The sequence below is a fragment of the Chelonia mydas genome, chromosome 7 (genome assembly GCF_015237465.2).
Source record: "Chelonia mydas isolate rCheMyd1 chromosome 7, rCheMyd1.pri.v2, whole genome shotgun sequence".
In the NCBI taxonomy this organism is placed as follows: Eukaryota; Metazoa; Chordata; order Testudines; family Cheloniidae; genus Chelonia; species Chelonia mydas.
In genome coordinates, this window is record NC_057853.1 from 21,749,152 (window position 1) to 21,762,074 (window position 12,923).

At 49.1% G+C, this 12,923-nt stretch overlaps 1 protein-coding gene across 4 annotated transcripts in view; it reads right to left on the reverse strand.

The window, feature by feature from the left end:
* Positions 1-12,923, reverse strand: part of PLXNA1 (plexin A1) — a 276,107-nt gene that overhangs the window by 14,007 nt on the left and 249,177 nt on the right. For all 4 annotated transcript variants that reach the window (XM_043551982.1, XM_007059969.4, XM_043551981.1 and 1 more), the window contains exons 25-30: positions 12,184-12,343; positions 11,079-11,182; positions 10,152-10,248; positions 9,276-9,466; positions 7,095-7,264; positions 3,313-3,525 (exon numbers count right to left, since the gene is read on the reverse strand). In XM_043551982.1, the coding sequence (XP_043407917.1) occupies positions 3,313-3,525; positions 7,095-7,264; positions 9,276-9,466; positions 10,152-10,248; positions 11,079-11,182; positions 12,184-12,343 (935 nt within the window). The remainder of the gene's footprint in view (positions 1-3,312; positions 3,526-7,094; positions 7,265-9,275; positions 9,467-10,151; positions 10,249-11,078; positions 11,183-12,183; positions 12,344-12,923) is intronic.

Here is a 12,923-nt window from a genome sequence, read left to right on the forward strand (position 1 = left end):
CACAGTTTCCAGCCATCTTCTAAATTAATGGCCACTGAAATCACACCAAGATCCTCCAGGGCATGCTGTAAGGTTGAGTTTGCCTGGGAACCCAGCTGCCTGGACCACGCTGTCTGAAATGCCCTTGATGGGAGGCGGGACTCCATAGCAGGTGAAGGCATGACGAGAAGGCTCCCACGGCAGATGCTTGCATCCATGGCTGCAGTACAAGATCTCCAGCCAAAAGAAAGCAGAGAATCCTTTCTGGATCAAGACTTATGCAGGGAATGAGGGGCCACAATTATTTTTCAGTGAACATACTGACATCTCTAATGGACCGACATCCCATGGATTGCTAATGTTCCAGCTGGATGCCTACAAGCCGAGAGATCACACCTTGCATAACAGTGACTCAGGATGCAGCCAGCCTGGAAGCAAAACTGAGTGTCTCTCTCTCCTCCCCCGTTACTGTGTGCTCACCCTTTCAACTCTGTTTCTTCCCTGGAGTGGCCAACTGGCAGACTGCCCTTTTTTTGCCTGGTGCCTGGGTATCATGATGATGGACTTAACAGACAGATCTTCCATTGGGACTGCCAGGTTCAGTCAATCACCCTCCCTTCATTCAAACCCTTCCTTCTGCAAAGCTTTGCAAAGATAATCCTCCAAAGAAAGAAACTGCAGTTACACAACAAAGCCCCACCACAAATGACAGGTGGGAAATCCAACCTCTTAGCCCAGAGAGGATAATCTGCTCCCCACCGGGCAGCCCAGTTCTCTTCTTACCTGCTGTGGCCTGCTAACATTCTTCTTGTGTTTTCAGTCAAATTGAGGTTCTAAGATCCTCAGGGCAGGAACCTTGTCTTTCAATTTGCCTGCAAAGCGCCATGCATGCCCCTATGGAGTTATATAAATATTTAATGCGGAAAACCATTACATGAACATTATTTAGGAGGCAAAATCAAGCAGTCAAAAGTTAGGTAATGCCAGATTTATGGTTGCCCATGCAATTTCAATTTGGCCCTTTGTGTGGCCATCCTGTGCACTGAATGACACAGGGGTCCTGTGGGGAAAACGGAACGTGGTCATGTAGTTAAAGACTGTATCATTATGCATACGCACAAGAAGGCAGAATTAAGGTTGCACAGGCAACTTTAAATCTGGCATTTCCTAACTTCTGAGTGTTCAGCTTTGCACCCTAAATAACTTTATGTATGTAATTTCCTAGGTTTTCTTTAAAAAAATGAAGGTTAAAAAATCAATTATAATTGACTGTTACAACACCCAACCATACATCACAATTAGGGCTTGAACCAGGAACTTTCAGCATTGCAGCACAGCCATCTACTACTTGAGTCTACATCAGCTAATGACAGGGGAAGGCTATTATCCCAGAATGGGGGATGATGGGCTACTGCGCAAGGTGCTAGGCTGAAGGATAGTTGGGGGGATCCTGGCCTGGTTCTCCCCCCTAATCCCTGCTATCGTTGTTCTGGCAGCACCTGGGAATTCCCAGTGTAGTGGCAACAGCTGCTGCTGCTTTGACAGTGGCATGGGCTCTGCCTTACAATGTTCGCATTCAATTATTATTTTAGAAGCCTCCCAAACTTTTCCTGAGGAGCAGACATGAGAGAAGAGAAATGGCAATTTTCAACATTTTGTATCTCAGCAAAACCTGAATAGATTTTCAGGAACAAAGAAGAGGCACTTCTCGAGCCCAAGGGCTTTCTCCTTGATGAATTTCAAAGGTCTGCTGCAAACAATGGAGGTTAGAGCTTTTGACAAGGATCACAAGAATCTCTTACAATAGAAAACGTTAGGCAATCTCAAAACAGATGTCACTACCAGCTCCCCTATAAACAATCATAAATGACTGCCTCCAAATGTCAACACCAAAACAAGACACTAAGGGGCTCCATTAGCAGGCAGATGCCCTGGCCTCCTGAACTTTCCACTTCCTAGAAGACCACCTTCCAGCAGATAGATAGTGAGACTCTTCTGCCATCCACCTGTGAAGGATTCTCCATAGAAAAATCACTGCATTAACCAAGCCCTCTTCAGTATGATGTTCTCTGTCATGCTTACAGATGCCTTTCCTGACTGTGACTCCAGGATCGGCATCAGATACTGGACTGATGGCAAGCTTTTCAAGCTGCTGAGGCTACAGGCAAAGATGAAGGTACAGGAAGTGACTCTTCGTGACCTTCTGTTTGCTGATGACTGTTCCCTGAATGCCAAATCTCAGTCTGACATGTAGCAGAGTATGGACTATTTATCTTCAGCTTGTGACAGTTTTGGTCTCACAATCAACATCAAGAAGACAAAAGTGATGTACCAACCTGCACCAAGAAAGCCTTATGTAGAGCCTTATGTATCACAGTGAATAGCCAAACCCTGCCGGCAGTGGACAAGTTCGCCTACCTTGGCAGTACACTCTCACATGCAGTTCACATCAACGATGAAACCAATGCCAGAATTGTCAAAGCAAGCATGGTCTTTGGCAGACTATGTGCAAATGTGTTGGAGCGCAGAGGCATTAAGCAACAAACAAAACTGAAGGTCTACAAAGCCATCGTGTTGCCAAATTTGACGTATGCCTGCAAAACCTGGACGATGTACAGACACCATGTTATGAAGCTGTCTGAGGAAACTGATGAAAATAAGATGGCAAGACAAGGTTCCAGATACTGAGGTTCTCATACAGGAAGATATTCCAAGTATCCATCCTCTGTTGATGAAGTCACAGGTGAGATGGGCAGACCATGTCACCAGAATGACAGATGAGTGACTGCCAAAGAAGATCTTTTATGGCGAGCTAAAGGAGGGAAAGCGCTCTCAGGGAGGCCAGAAGAAACTTTTCAAAGACTCCCTCAAGTTATCATTGGGGCGTTTCAACACTGACCCAGAGTTTTGGGAAGATCTCGATCATGATCGTTCTACCTGGTGAAGCCTCATCCATACTGGAGCTACAGCCTATGAGCAGAGGAGAACTACTAAGGCAGAGCAGAAGTGCCAGCAGCATAAACCTCACAATAGCAGCATGTCCTCTGTTAATCAAGTAACCCATAGTGGCATCTCTTGTTCAGTGTGCCATAGACAGTTCAAAGCTCAAATTGGCTTGATCAGCCACTCACGTGTTCACAGAAACCAAACCAATCAATGATGTCATGGTCATCTCCGAACTCAAAGGATGAACAACAACCTAGAAGAATCACTGCATTAATCAAATCCTCTAACCATGCACAATGAGGACTATGAGGTCTGAAATCCCCCCATATGCATATTGCAGACATAATGTATACACAGCAAGGAGGAAGCAATGCTGACGTCACTCACCTTTCTACCCAGCTCTTATAGTTGGGGATGTCCTTGGCATACAGTAGTTTGTTGGAGGGAGAGTCTTTCCCTAGCTTGTGCTCAGAAGTTGAGCAGGAGTCCATGAATGTCTGTGCCACCACAGATAGGCAAGCATCAGTAATACTGTTCTTGTGAATGTCAAACACGAACTGGGGGTTCTTAATCACATTCACCCAAAAACGCAGAGGTAGACTGAGGAAAGAAAGAACAGAGATGGTCACTGCAGGAAACAAGCCCCCAGACAGGAGCTAGTGCAGACAGAGCCCCAACAGCTTCCTGAATTTTGCAGATTCAAGCCTGAATTTGGCAGAGTCTTCTCCCCCAACCCCACAAAAAGATAAGCAATTTGGGGAAAAAATTCATTCACCTATAGCCCTAATGGCACCCTGGACACCTGGGCTACCACACCCTCAGGCTTATCCTGAATATGGTCATTTCTGTCCACTGAGCACAGTAAGAGAGAGGCCTCGGGGGAGGAACTTCTCGACCTTGTCAGCAATTTCAAAGAGGGCAGAGGTGATCGGGACCTGAGGATGCTTTGGGGACCCTGCATCAGTTTGCTGTCAAATGACGATTGTAGGTGCTAGGAAAGGTTCCCTAATCACTACAGCCTGCCTCTGTCTGATCCAGTAGCAATGCTGGTTAGGAAGAAATCAGCTCCTATCCTGCAGCTCCCACTTCACCGCACAGCTTTGGTCATAGACACTTCACCCCCGTGGGATTTGTGGGCACGGAACCAGGAATTTAAATGCCCTACCCCTCAGAAGAGCCCAGGCGTTACTGATCAGATGCAGCAACACACAAAGAGGACACAGCTATGACCATGTGCCTGTAACATGAGGATGTCCACCTGAAGTGTTGTACGTAAGACACGGGAGGTAACTGTCCCGTTCTATTTGGCACCAGTGAGGCCTCAGCTGGAGCACTATGTTCAGTTTTGGGCACCACCCTTTACAAAAGATATGGACAAACTGGAGGGAGCAACAAAAATGATAAAAGATATAGAAAACCTGGACCTATGAGGAAAGATTAAAAAATTGGACATGTTTAGTCTTGAGAAAAGATTGAGGGGGGACCTGAAAACACTCTTCAAAAATATGTTAAGGGCTGTTATAAAGAGGATGAGGATCAATTGTTCTCCATGTCCACTGAACACAGGACAAGTAGTAATGGGCTTAATCTGCGGCAAGGGATATTTAAGTTAGATATTAGACAAAATGTTCTAGCTATAAAGGTAATCAAGCTCTGAGGTAGGCTTTCAAGGGAGGTTGTGGAATCCCTGTCACTGTAGGTTTTTAAGAAAGGGTTAGACAAAAACCTGTCAGGGATGGCCTAGGTATACTTGGCCTGCCTCAGCATAGGGGGCTGGACTTGATGACTAGAGCCCTGCAGATCTGTGGATATCCGCTTTACATCTGTGGACCATCCGTGGACCACAAAGGTTCTATTGATGACCTCACAAGGTCCCTTCCAGCCCTACATTTCTGTGATTCTAAGATGGGGCCGAGCATCTTAGAGGTCTAGCATCATGTGGACTCAACTTTAGTATTCCTCATAGGCCAAGTCACACAGGAGAGGAGGAAGCCAATGACCCCAGGCGCTGATGGTTCCCAGGTACTCCCCTCCTGGAGTCTACGCATGTAGGCATTCGTTCTACTTTAGGGGTTTTCCCCTCCCTTGGGTTATTGTAGCTATCTGGGGCATGGGTGCTGGTGGAGGACAATCTACAAACTTCATGTACCCAGGGCCTAGGGAGGGTGTCCCTGGAATTTACATCAGTGAATGATGTTTTTAATGCATTCCAACACAGATCTCCTATCCTTCTGAAGTAACTACAACACTGCAGGGGCTCCTAAAGATTTTGTATGGCATATGGGTCTGGGAGAGACTTTGCTTTGGAATAGTTCCCTGCTAGCCCACTGCCACAATGGGGTCTTCAAGGATCTTAAAGGAAGGCCATCACAGTATTCTTCCTCTCTTTCCTGTCCAACCACTACCTCCCAAGTGAGTTGTCTCCGTTCCAAGTCCTCTGGGTGTCCTTTCCCTCCCCTTTCCTCACACACACTCATAACCCCAAATCCCACCTTAACAGAAAACCAAAGCGTCCACAGCCCATTGATCAAAACCTCAGGAGTCCCGTTTAACCCCTCTGAACACTGCTACTGCCTTAGCTCCTAGGACCGGCTCAGCTGTCCGCTCCTATTCCGTGGGAGTGCGTTCCATTCCCATTGAACAGCCCTTGCTTATGTCCAGACCCTATGGCTTATGCCAAATTGTGCAAAATCTCCTTCCCCACTCAGCTGATCCTTTCTAAAACCTCTCGCAGAACTTTACAGAGGTCCCAGACAGGCTCATGTGGGAGGAAAATTGTTGGACTCTTTAAGGGACTCACTAGGGCATTTATTATCAGAGGAAAATGTAGGCTACATCAGATATTGAGATAGCAAATCTATGAATCAGATAGGCTCACAGCATGAGAGGGGAATCCTGGCTAGTGACAGACCAAGTGCTTGCTCACAGCACATATACGTGCCCCTCTTCTATTCTATCCTTATACCAGCCTCCTTTCAGTAGCATCTAACTCTCATTTGAAGGTCCTCAGAGATCGATCCCTGGAATAAAGCTCCTCAGAACCCCTCTAAGCTTCCCTGTGTCATCAACAATGCTTCTGTCTAAGATGCCAAATGCTGGGCTCCCCGGGACTCTTATAATGAGGGTGCCGGATGCACATACATATTTCAATCCGTGAAGGGAGCGGCCTCAAGAAAATCAGCTCCACACATCGAATTAGCGCCCAGAGATAAGCGTGAACATTAGTATGCAGGAGCCCGCATCCCAGGCCCTGTGGAACTGGGCTCCCCCCACCCACCAACTCCTTCCTTCCTTTAATATAGAAAGCAGAGTTATAAATCAGTTCCGAGCGTTTCCGCACTCTCATATCTCCATTTAAAAATGTTTCTTTTCCTGCCCTGCTAATTGCCGACAGTTACTGAACTATACAAAAGCAATTTGGCTGCCATTTAACAAATGCCAGACATGGGAACGTATGTACTCGTTGCCAGTAGCGGCAAGGAGATCAGAGAGATGAAATCAGTGAGGCAGCAGAAAAGAAGAATGCCGGGCGAGGGGGGAGTTGTGGAGAAGCAAAGCCTATATAAAGCGGAGTGCTAGCCCCATCACATTGCTCACGGAGATCTCATCAACACCTGCCCCCCTTTTCTGGAAGTGATTAGCAAGCCTGATGGGTTGGCTCTTCAGGCTAGGCTAGGGAGGATGCATGTGTGGTATTACACTACCTTCGTTACGACATGCGTGTCTATGTGGCAGGCTGGGGTGCACATCACAAACACGGTTAGGATGGGTGGCACGAAAACATAGCCTGGGGTTTGCAAAGGCGCCGAGGGAGTTAGGGGCCCACGTCCCATGAATCTCCAGGTGAGCTGGGCATTTAACTGCACAGCCCAGCCATAGTTCAATCACGGAGCACCTAGTACTTCAGGATATGACACTTATGGGAAGGGTGGCATGGCTGGGACTACTTGTTATAGCAGAAAGTGCCTGGGGCTCACCCACCCCACGAAATACTGGTATACAAGTAGGCCTAGGTGTCCTGTGTTTCCAGCTGACCCAGGTCACTTTTAGTGTTAATCTGCCCTGGCTGAGGTTGGCATAACCAAATTTCACCTCAGAAGCTGGGAGACGTTCATTAGCTGGGATAGTACAAATGGGAACGCTGACACCCCTCCCACCCGCTCAATTACCAGTTACTCTTCCAGGTGTGCCGGACGTCATAATCGTTGATCTGATGTTTGTCGGCTTGTTCGTCCAGAAAGTCGAACATGTACTTGATGGCCAGGGGCAGGGCGCTCCCGCGGTGTGCCGTGCTGAAGATGGTCTCAAACAGGTCATCGACGAACTTCTGCAAGGTGCCCTGGAGATGAGAAAGGGAGAGTGGCTGCTAAGTACTGCCAGAAAGTCATGCACTGGAAGAAAGGAGAAAGCAATGGGGCTAGCGATCAATTTCAGATCTTAACCTGACTGCTATCAGCAGTAATGGGCCATCATCTGAGATGGGGCTGGGGGGAGGAGGGCCGAAGCCAAAGGAGGTACCAAGGAAATCAGTGGAACCACACTGGTCCTTAATGGGGAGAATACACTGTGGTGACAAGAAGATCTCACAAGCCTGCGTCAGAAATTCTGGGGTGTTGTCTGGCATCATAACTCAAGCCACTACATGTCCACCCCAAAAGATAAATATATTGTGCTGCTTTACAACATGGCATAGTCCCTCCTTCATGGTCACTGCCCTGTCTGAATAATGAGGGAAACCCATTCGCATTATTCATTTTTCTATGGCGCTGTATTGTTTGGTTAGTGGATTCCAAAGTTAGATGTGGTTGTGGCTTTTAACCCCTGCTGAGCGGAACTCAACTTGGAAACCCAACTGAAAGGAACTACTTGGAATTAACTAATCAAATGAAAAATACCATATAGACCAAGTGACTCCCATTATGGTATCTGAGTCCTTCACCAACATTAATGAATCTACCCTGAGCTCCCGTACGAGCTGGGGAAGTATTATCCCCATTATGCAGATGGGGAACACAGACACATAAGTGCTAAGTGAACCTGGATCTCCTGAGTCCTGATTCAGTGCCGTAGCCACGAGCCCACCCTTCCTCTCTACGTCAGTCTCAGACATACAGCAGCTGCTGTGCTACAGAAGATTTTGAGCATGCCCAAGTAAGAGGAACTTGCCCTGATGCCAAATGTATGAAGTACATCATCATTATTTCTTCACTGAGCACCTCAAAAGTGTGCTAGGCACTATACAAAGAAACAAGACACGGTCCCTGCCCCTGAGACATTACAGTCTAATGTCTCTGATTTGCTGCCAAATGCACCAGGTCCATCCCAGATAGAATGCACCGGCTGTGTTATTGACTACATTAGCTCTGCGAAGGCAGAACATATTCGATTTGCTTCTGAATATTCCAGGTTTGTTCTACCATGCCACTGATCTCCACCAGAGCTGGAAATATAACAGCAGTGCAGGTCACCAGCAGTGAAGGAGTTAAAGTCCATAGCAGATTGCTACAGTTGGTTTGGAAGAGAAGGAATACCTTATAGCATGTGTATCTCAGCTCCTGCAATTAACAGGGGTCCCTCCCCTCAAAGCACAGCAGTAGGGTTTTGTCTGCCTCTCCTATTGACCGTACATGTGGCAATGGCAGAATTTAGGGCATTTGTGTCCTAAGCTATCCCAGCCCCTCTTTTGCAAATGCAAAGAACTGGTAAAATGATAACATCTCTCACCACCTGAACAACGAGCACTGGGGAAATCAGTGTTTGCAGCAACCAGTGGATGGGCGGAAGCTTTGCTTCTTCAACAGCCTTGCTGCAAAACTGGGCTTTGCAACTATTTTCTTAGCCAGATGTAATGGGTGCTGCAAGTGCTTGGTTAGGTGAAGAGACAGCAGGAATGAGGGTTAAGCCCCACTATGGAGCTTGGCACTGGTGGGGGCTGAGTCTGAAGATAGCAGGGCAGGGTTATCTGGTGGACTATGGAGACAACAGGGAAGGGGCAGAGCCACCTGGTGGAACTCAAAGGCAACAGGACAGATGGGGCACATTTTGAACCCTGCTGGACGCAGCCGTATCAGTGGGAGGTAGAAACCTCTGGGGCCAAGCTGCTGGGAGATCCGGGGGGAGGGTCGCAGTAGCTGCATGAACCTAATTCCAGACTGCTCCTTGCCCATAGGAGACATTAAAGGCATCTAGCCAGAATTATCTATATTTGACCTGTACTGTAACCAGGCAAGGAAGCTGGCTGGTGGCACAATCAAGGGGATCCCAGGAATGGTTCCCATTCAGCACCCTCATCTCCCACCTCCCCTCCCCCTTTGAATGCAACCAGGCAGCCTTGCTTCCCAGTGCTGTACCTTGGTGGCCAACAGACGGGTCAGATAGATCTCAGACACCATCTTGCTGCCCCGGTCTCCCTCCCGCTGGTCCATGTGGTCATGATTCTTCACTAGGTGCCAAAGCTTGGTGCCACTCTCCAGGTCCGGTGTGATCATGGGGGTCCGTGAACGTAGACTGTCGGGACTGCTGGCTGTCCGGAGCATGCTCTCTGTGGGAAAATCAAACGCAATGGGAACTTCCCTCCTGACTGAAACCCTAATCCTTGTCCGCTTCCCCTCTACCTCCCTTCCCTTCGCCTGCAGACAGGTGTCTACAGCACAATCTGGCCTCTTGCTTTAGTCTTAGCAGACTAAAAGGTCCCTTCCAGCCATGGTGGAGGCACGCTGGCAGGACAGTGTAAGCAAAGTTGCTCTGTGGCTCCTTGTACTGTACCTGTTCTGGGGTGCACAAAGGACTTCAGGCTACAAGCTGCCAATGCAGCACCTCTTGTGCGCCCGAAATTCACGTACACAAACCTTCCTTGGCTCGGATGTCCCTGTGCCTATTTGAGTTTGCAACCTGTGTTTTTGTTGTCTAGTAAGGGAGATCCCTTAGCAGCTCTCCCTGTTTGCCCTGGATGTACGTTTGCCCTGTGTACTACGTTGCACCAATAAAGGAGATGGGCATGTGGTTACCGGAAGCTGTGCTCACAGTCTGGATGGAGCCCAGAGCGAATGAGAGGGCACAAGAGAGCTGGGAGGTTTGGTGATGCTTGTTTCAATACATCATGCATTCTGTAGTCTGCCTCCTTTTCTGTTCTGTGCTTTGTGTACACACCCTCGTCCCTGGCCCGTCCAGAAGGGCTGTTCCCGTTGGCTCCAGAGAGCAGCCTGTGGGATTTCCCCCACACTCACCATATCTGCTGAGTGACTTGGTGAAGGTGGAAGAGTTGGAGATGTTGTACGCCGAGTTCTGCTTGGGCACCAGTGCCACAGAGGAGCCATCAGTCACCTAAAGGCAGAGCAGTGTGACCAGAATGTGACTCACGGAGATGCACAGAGAGGTTCTGCACAGCAAGGGGAATGCCACTGCAGCAGTGAGAAACCAGTAGCTTTTGGGGTCCACTAATGACACAGGAAATTCTGCGCCCCTTCCCCCTGCGCTGCACCTCTAGAGCACCAATCACCAGCTAATGCAAATCAGAACCACCCTTCTCCACCGACTCCATACAACAGAGCCTCCGGGGGTAGCAAGATCTTGGACCAATGGGAATCCCAACAGCTGCCTTGAAATTCAGATTAGATAATAGGGGTCCCTGATCTGGCCCTTCACTGACCCTTGGGAAAGGAGAGGGTTCCCCAATGCCGTGATGCAGCCCTGAAACAATCTCCTATCCTGTTACACACACACACACACACACACTGAAGGCCTCCAGTTGCAGTCTCATCCCTCCATCTGGGAAACACTAAACGGGATGCTCATCAGAACCAATGGATGCTGTTCCTTCACTCGCCGGTGGGTTTGCTGGGCAGGGAGATCAGCAGCTTCATCTCCACTCTGTGAGGCTCACAGGTGTTGCCCGCCATCCCCAGATATCGAAACACTGGGCAGTGAACCTAAGTCTCCAGATGCCAGCCCACAGCAGTGGCCATTAGGCCCCCTGGCCTGGTCTCCCTGCAGCATTAGAAGTGAGGGACATGGACTGGCAGCCAAACCCAGTTCCCACAACATGCTAGGGAAGAAAATTAAACCTCCAGGTACCCAGGCTAGGCCAAGTTCCTTGACAGCTGGCAACTACCCACTGCCCTACCCCAGTGGTTTACCCCCGTGGGCGACCTGACCTGGTAGTGGGCGAGGGTGTTGAGCCTTTTCCAGTCATTGTCTATCTTTGTGGTCACGTCTTCATCCTGCAGAATGATTCGGGCCATCCTGCCCTGCCGCCACTCTGCACCGATGAAAGAGAAAGGCAGGGAGTTAGTGGCACTCTAGATGGGACACTAAACGAATGGGAGGGGAAGAGGGAGAGAGAAGGAGCAAGGCCTGCCGACCCCTGGCACAAACAGGTAGGAAGCTGCTCCCTCTACAGAGTATCTAATGCACTGGGCATGACGTGGGGTAAAAGCCATTTCTAAGCACCCAAGTGAAGAGGCCGGGCATCAGTTTGTGCCTGGCATCACTGAGCTAACATTACTCCTCTGTTCTCCATCCTCCTGCCCCTCGCTGGGAATGGGATGGGTCATCATTTCTGGTCTCCTCTGCTCTAGTCTCAACCCACTGCCAGGAATGCTCATCACAAACCAACCCAGAGATGTCTCCAACCCACTGCCCTCCAGTTCTTACAATGCACAGTTTTATTCCCCAGGTTCCTCCCATCTTTGTTGTCACCGTGAGGATTCCTCCGTAGTTTGCAGCTGTTGCTTTGAGGTCAAAGCCACTAGCACCAAACCCCAGCCAAGGTGGACTGAATGGTTCCTCCCCTGCTTTGGAGCTTTAGTCAATGCTCCCTTCAAACCATTCCCCAGTGTCACTGTTGGGAGATGTGTGGCTCTCCCATCCTCTCAGAGGGCCAAAACCATAATCTCTACACGGCCTGTCCTGGGCAGCCTGGAGGGTAGGAGTCCAGGCCTGGGAATTGCAGTCAGTGTGGAGCATTTAACACCAAGCTGTTCCCGTCATACACACTGCTGTGTGTACCCTGCATACTGAACAGCTAGCCCGTAGCTACTGGATACATTCTCTATGGTATGCAGTGGTGGATTAAGACAGGATCAGATGCAATGGCCCCTCTGGGTCACGTGTTCTACAGGACACCTGCATTGGGTGCTCTGCCTCCACCTTCTCTGGAAACAGACTAGCTTGAAGCCCCTCACATTAGGCTCTTCTAGTCCACATTGATTCTCCATCTGTCCTAGCCATATGGCAAATGCCTCTGTCTCTTAATCTCACCCAGGTCCATGTCTCCTGCCTTGGGTCTCTGGGAGTAGGGCACGCCCTTGTAGACGGCATCTAGCAGCTTCTCCTTCACCTGTGTGATGGTGTCGCAATTCAGAACCTTGACAGGAATCTCGGGGGCATTCTCATTCTCAGGGTTCACGCAGTTCAGTGTCTGTACAACACAGAGAAGCAGAGAGACTTGTGTGATGGGACGCACCTCACCTTCGGCCAGGAACATGTAGCCAGGGACACAGGTGTCACAGCTGTCTACTGGCTGTGCCTCCATATCCAGGGGCATTTAGTTTTGAGGAGTGGCATCTCTGAAGCATTCCCCTGACCCCCAAACTGAATATAACTAACCCCCTCACTCCAGGAAGGCAGAGAGATATCAACAGGGGGATCCCTGCAGCCAGTAAACTAGAACAAACCCATAAAACTATGCAGTCCCGAGCCACACCCATGCCTGGACATATTCCAGAGAACGTGGAGTAGGAGAAGTCCCTATCCCCACCTTCTGGAGAGCATAACATGGGACAATCAGCAGTGCCAACTTCACAGATGTCTTGTTGGGACAAAGCAATAGATGGTGCTTCAGGGAGACTATTCCTACATAATCTTAGGCCTGGCATACACTGAAAAATTAGGTTGGATTAACTAAATCGGGCAGGGGAGTGAAAAATCCAAGCTCCTGAGTGGGGAGATGGATTTCCTATGCCAATGGGAGAACCCCTCCTGTCTACACTGAAGCGCTA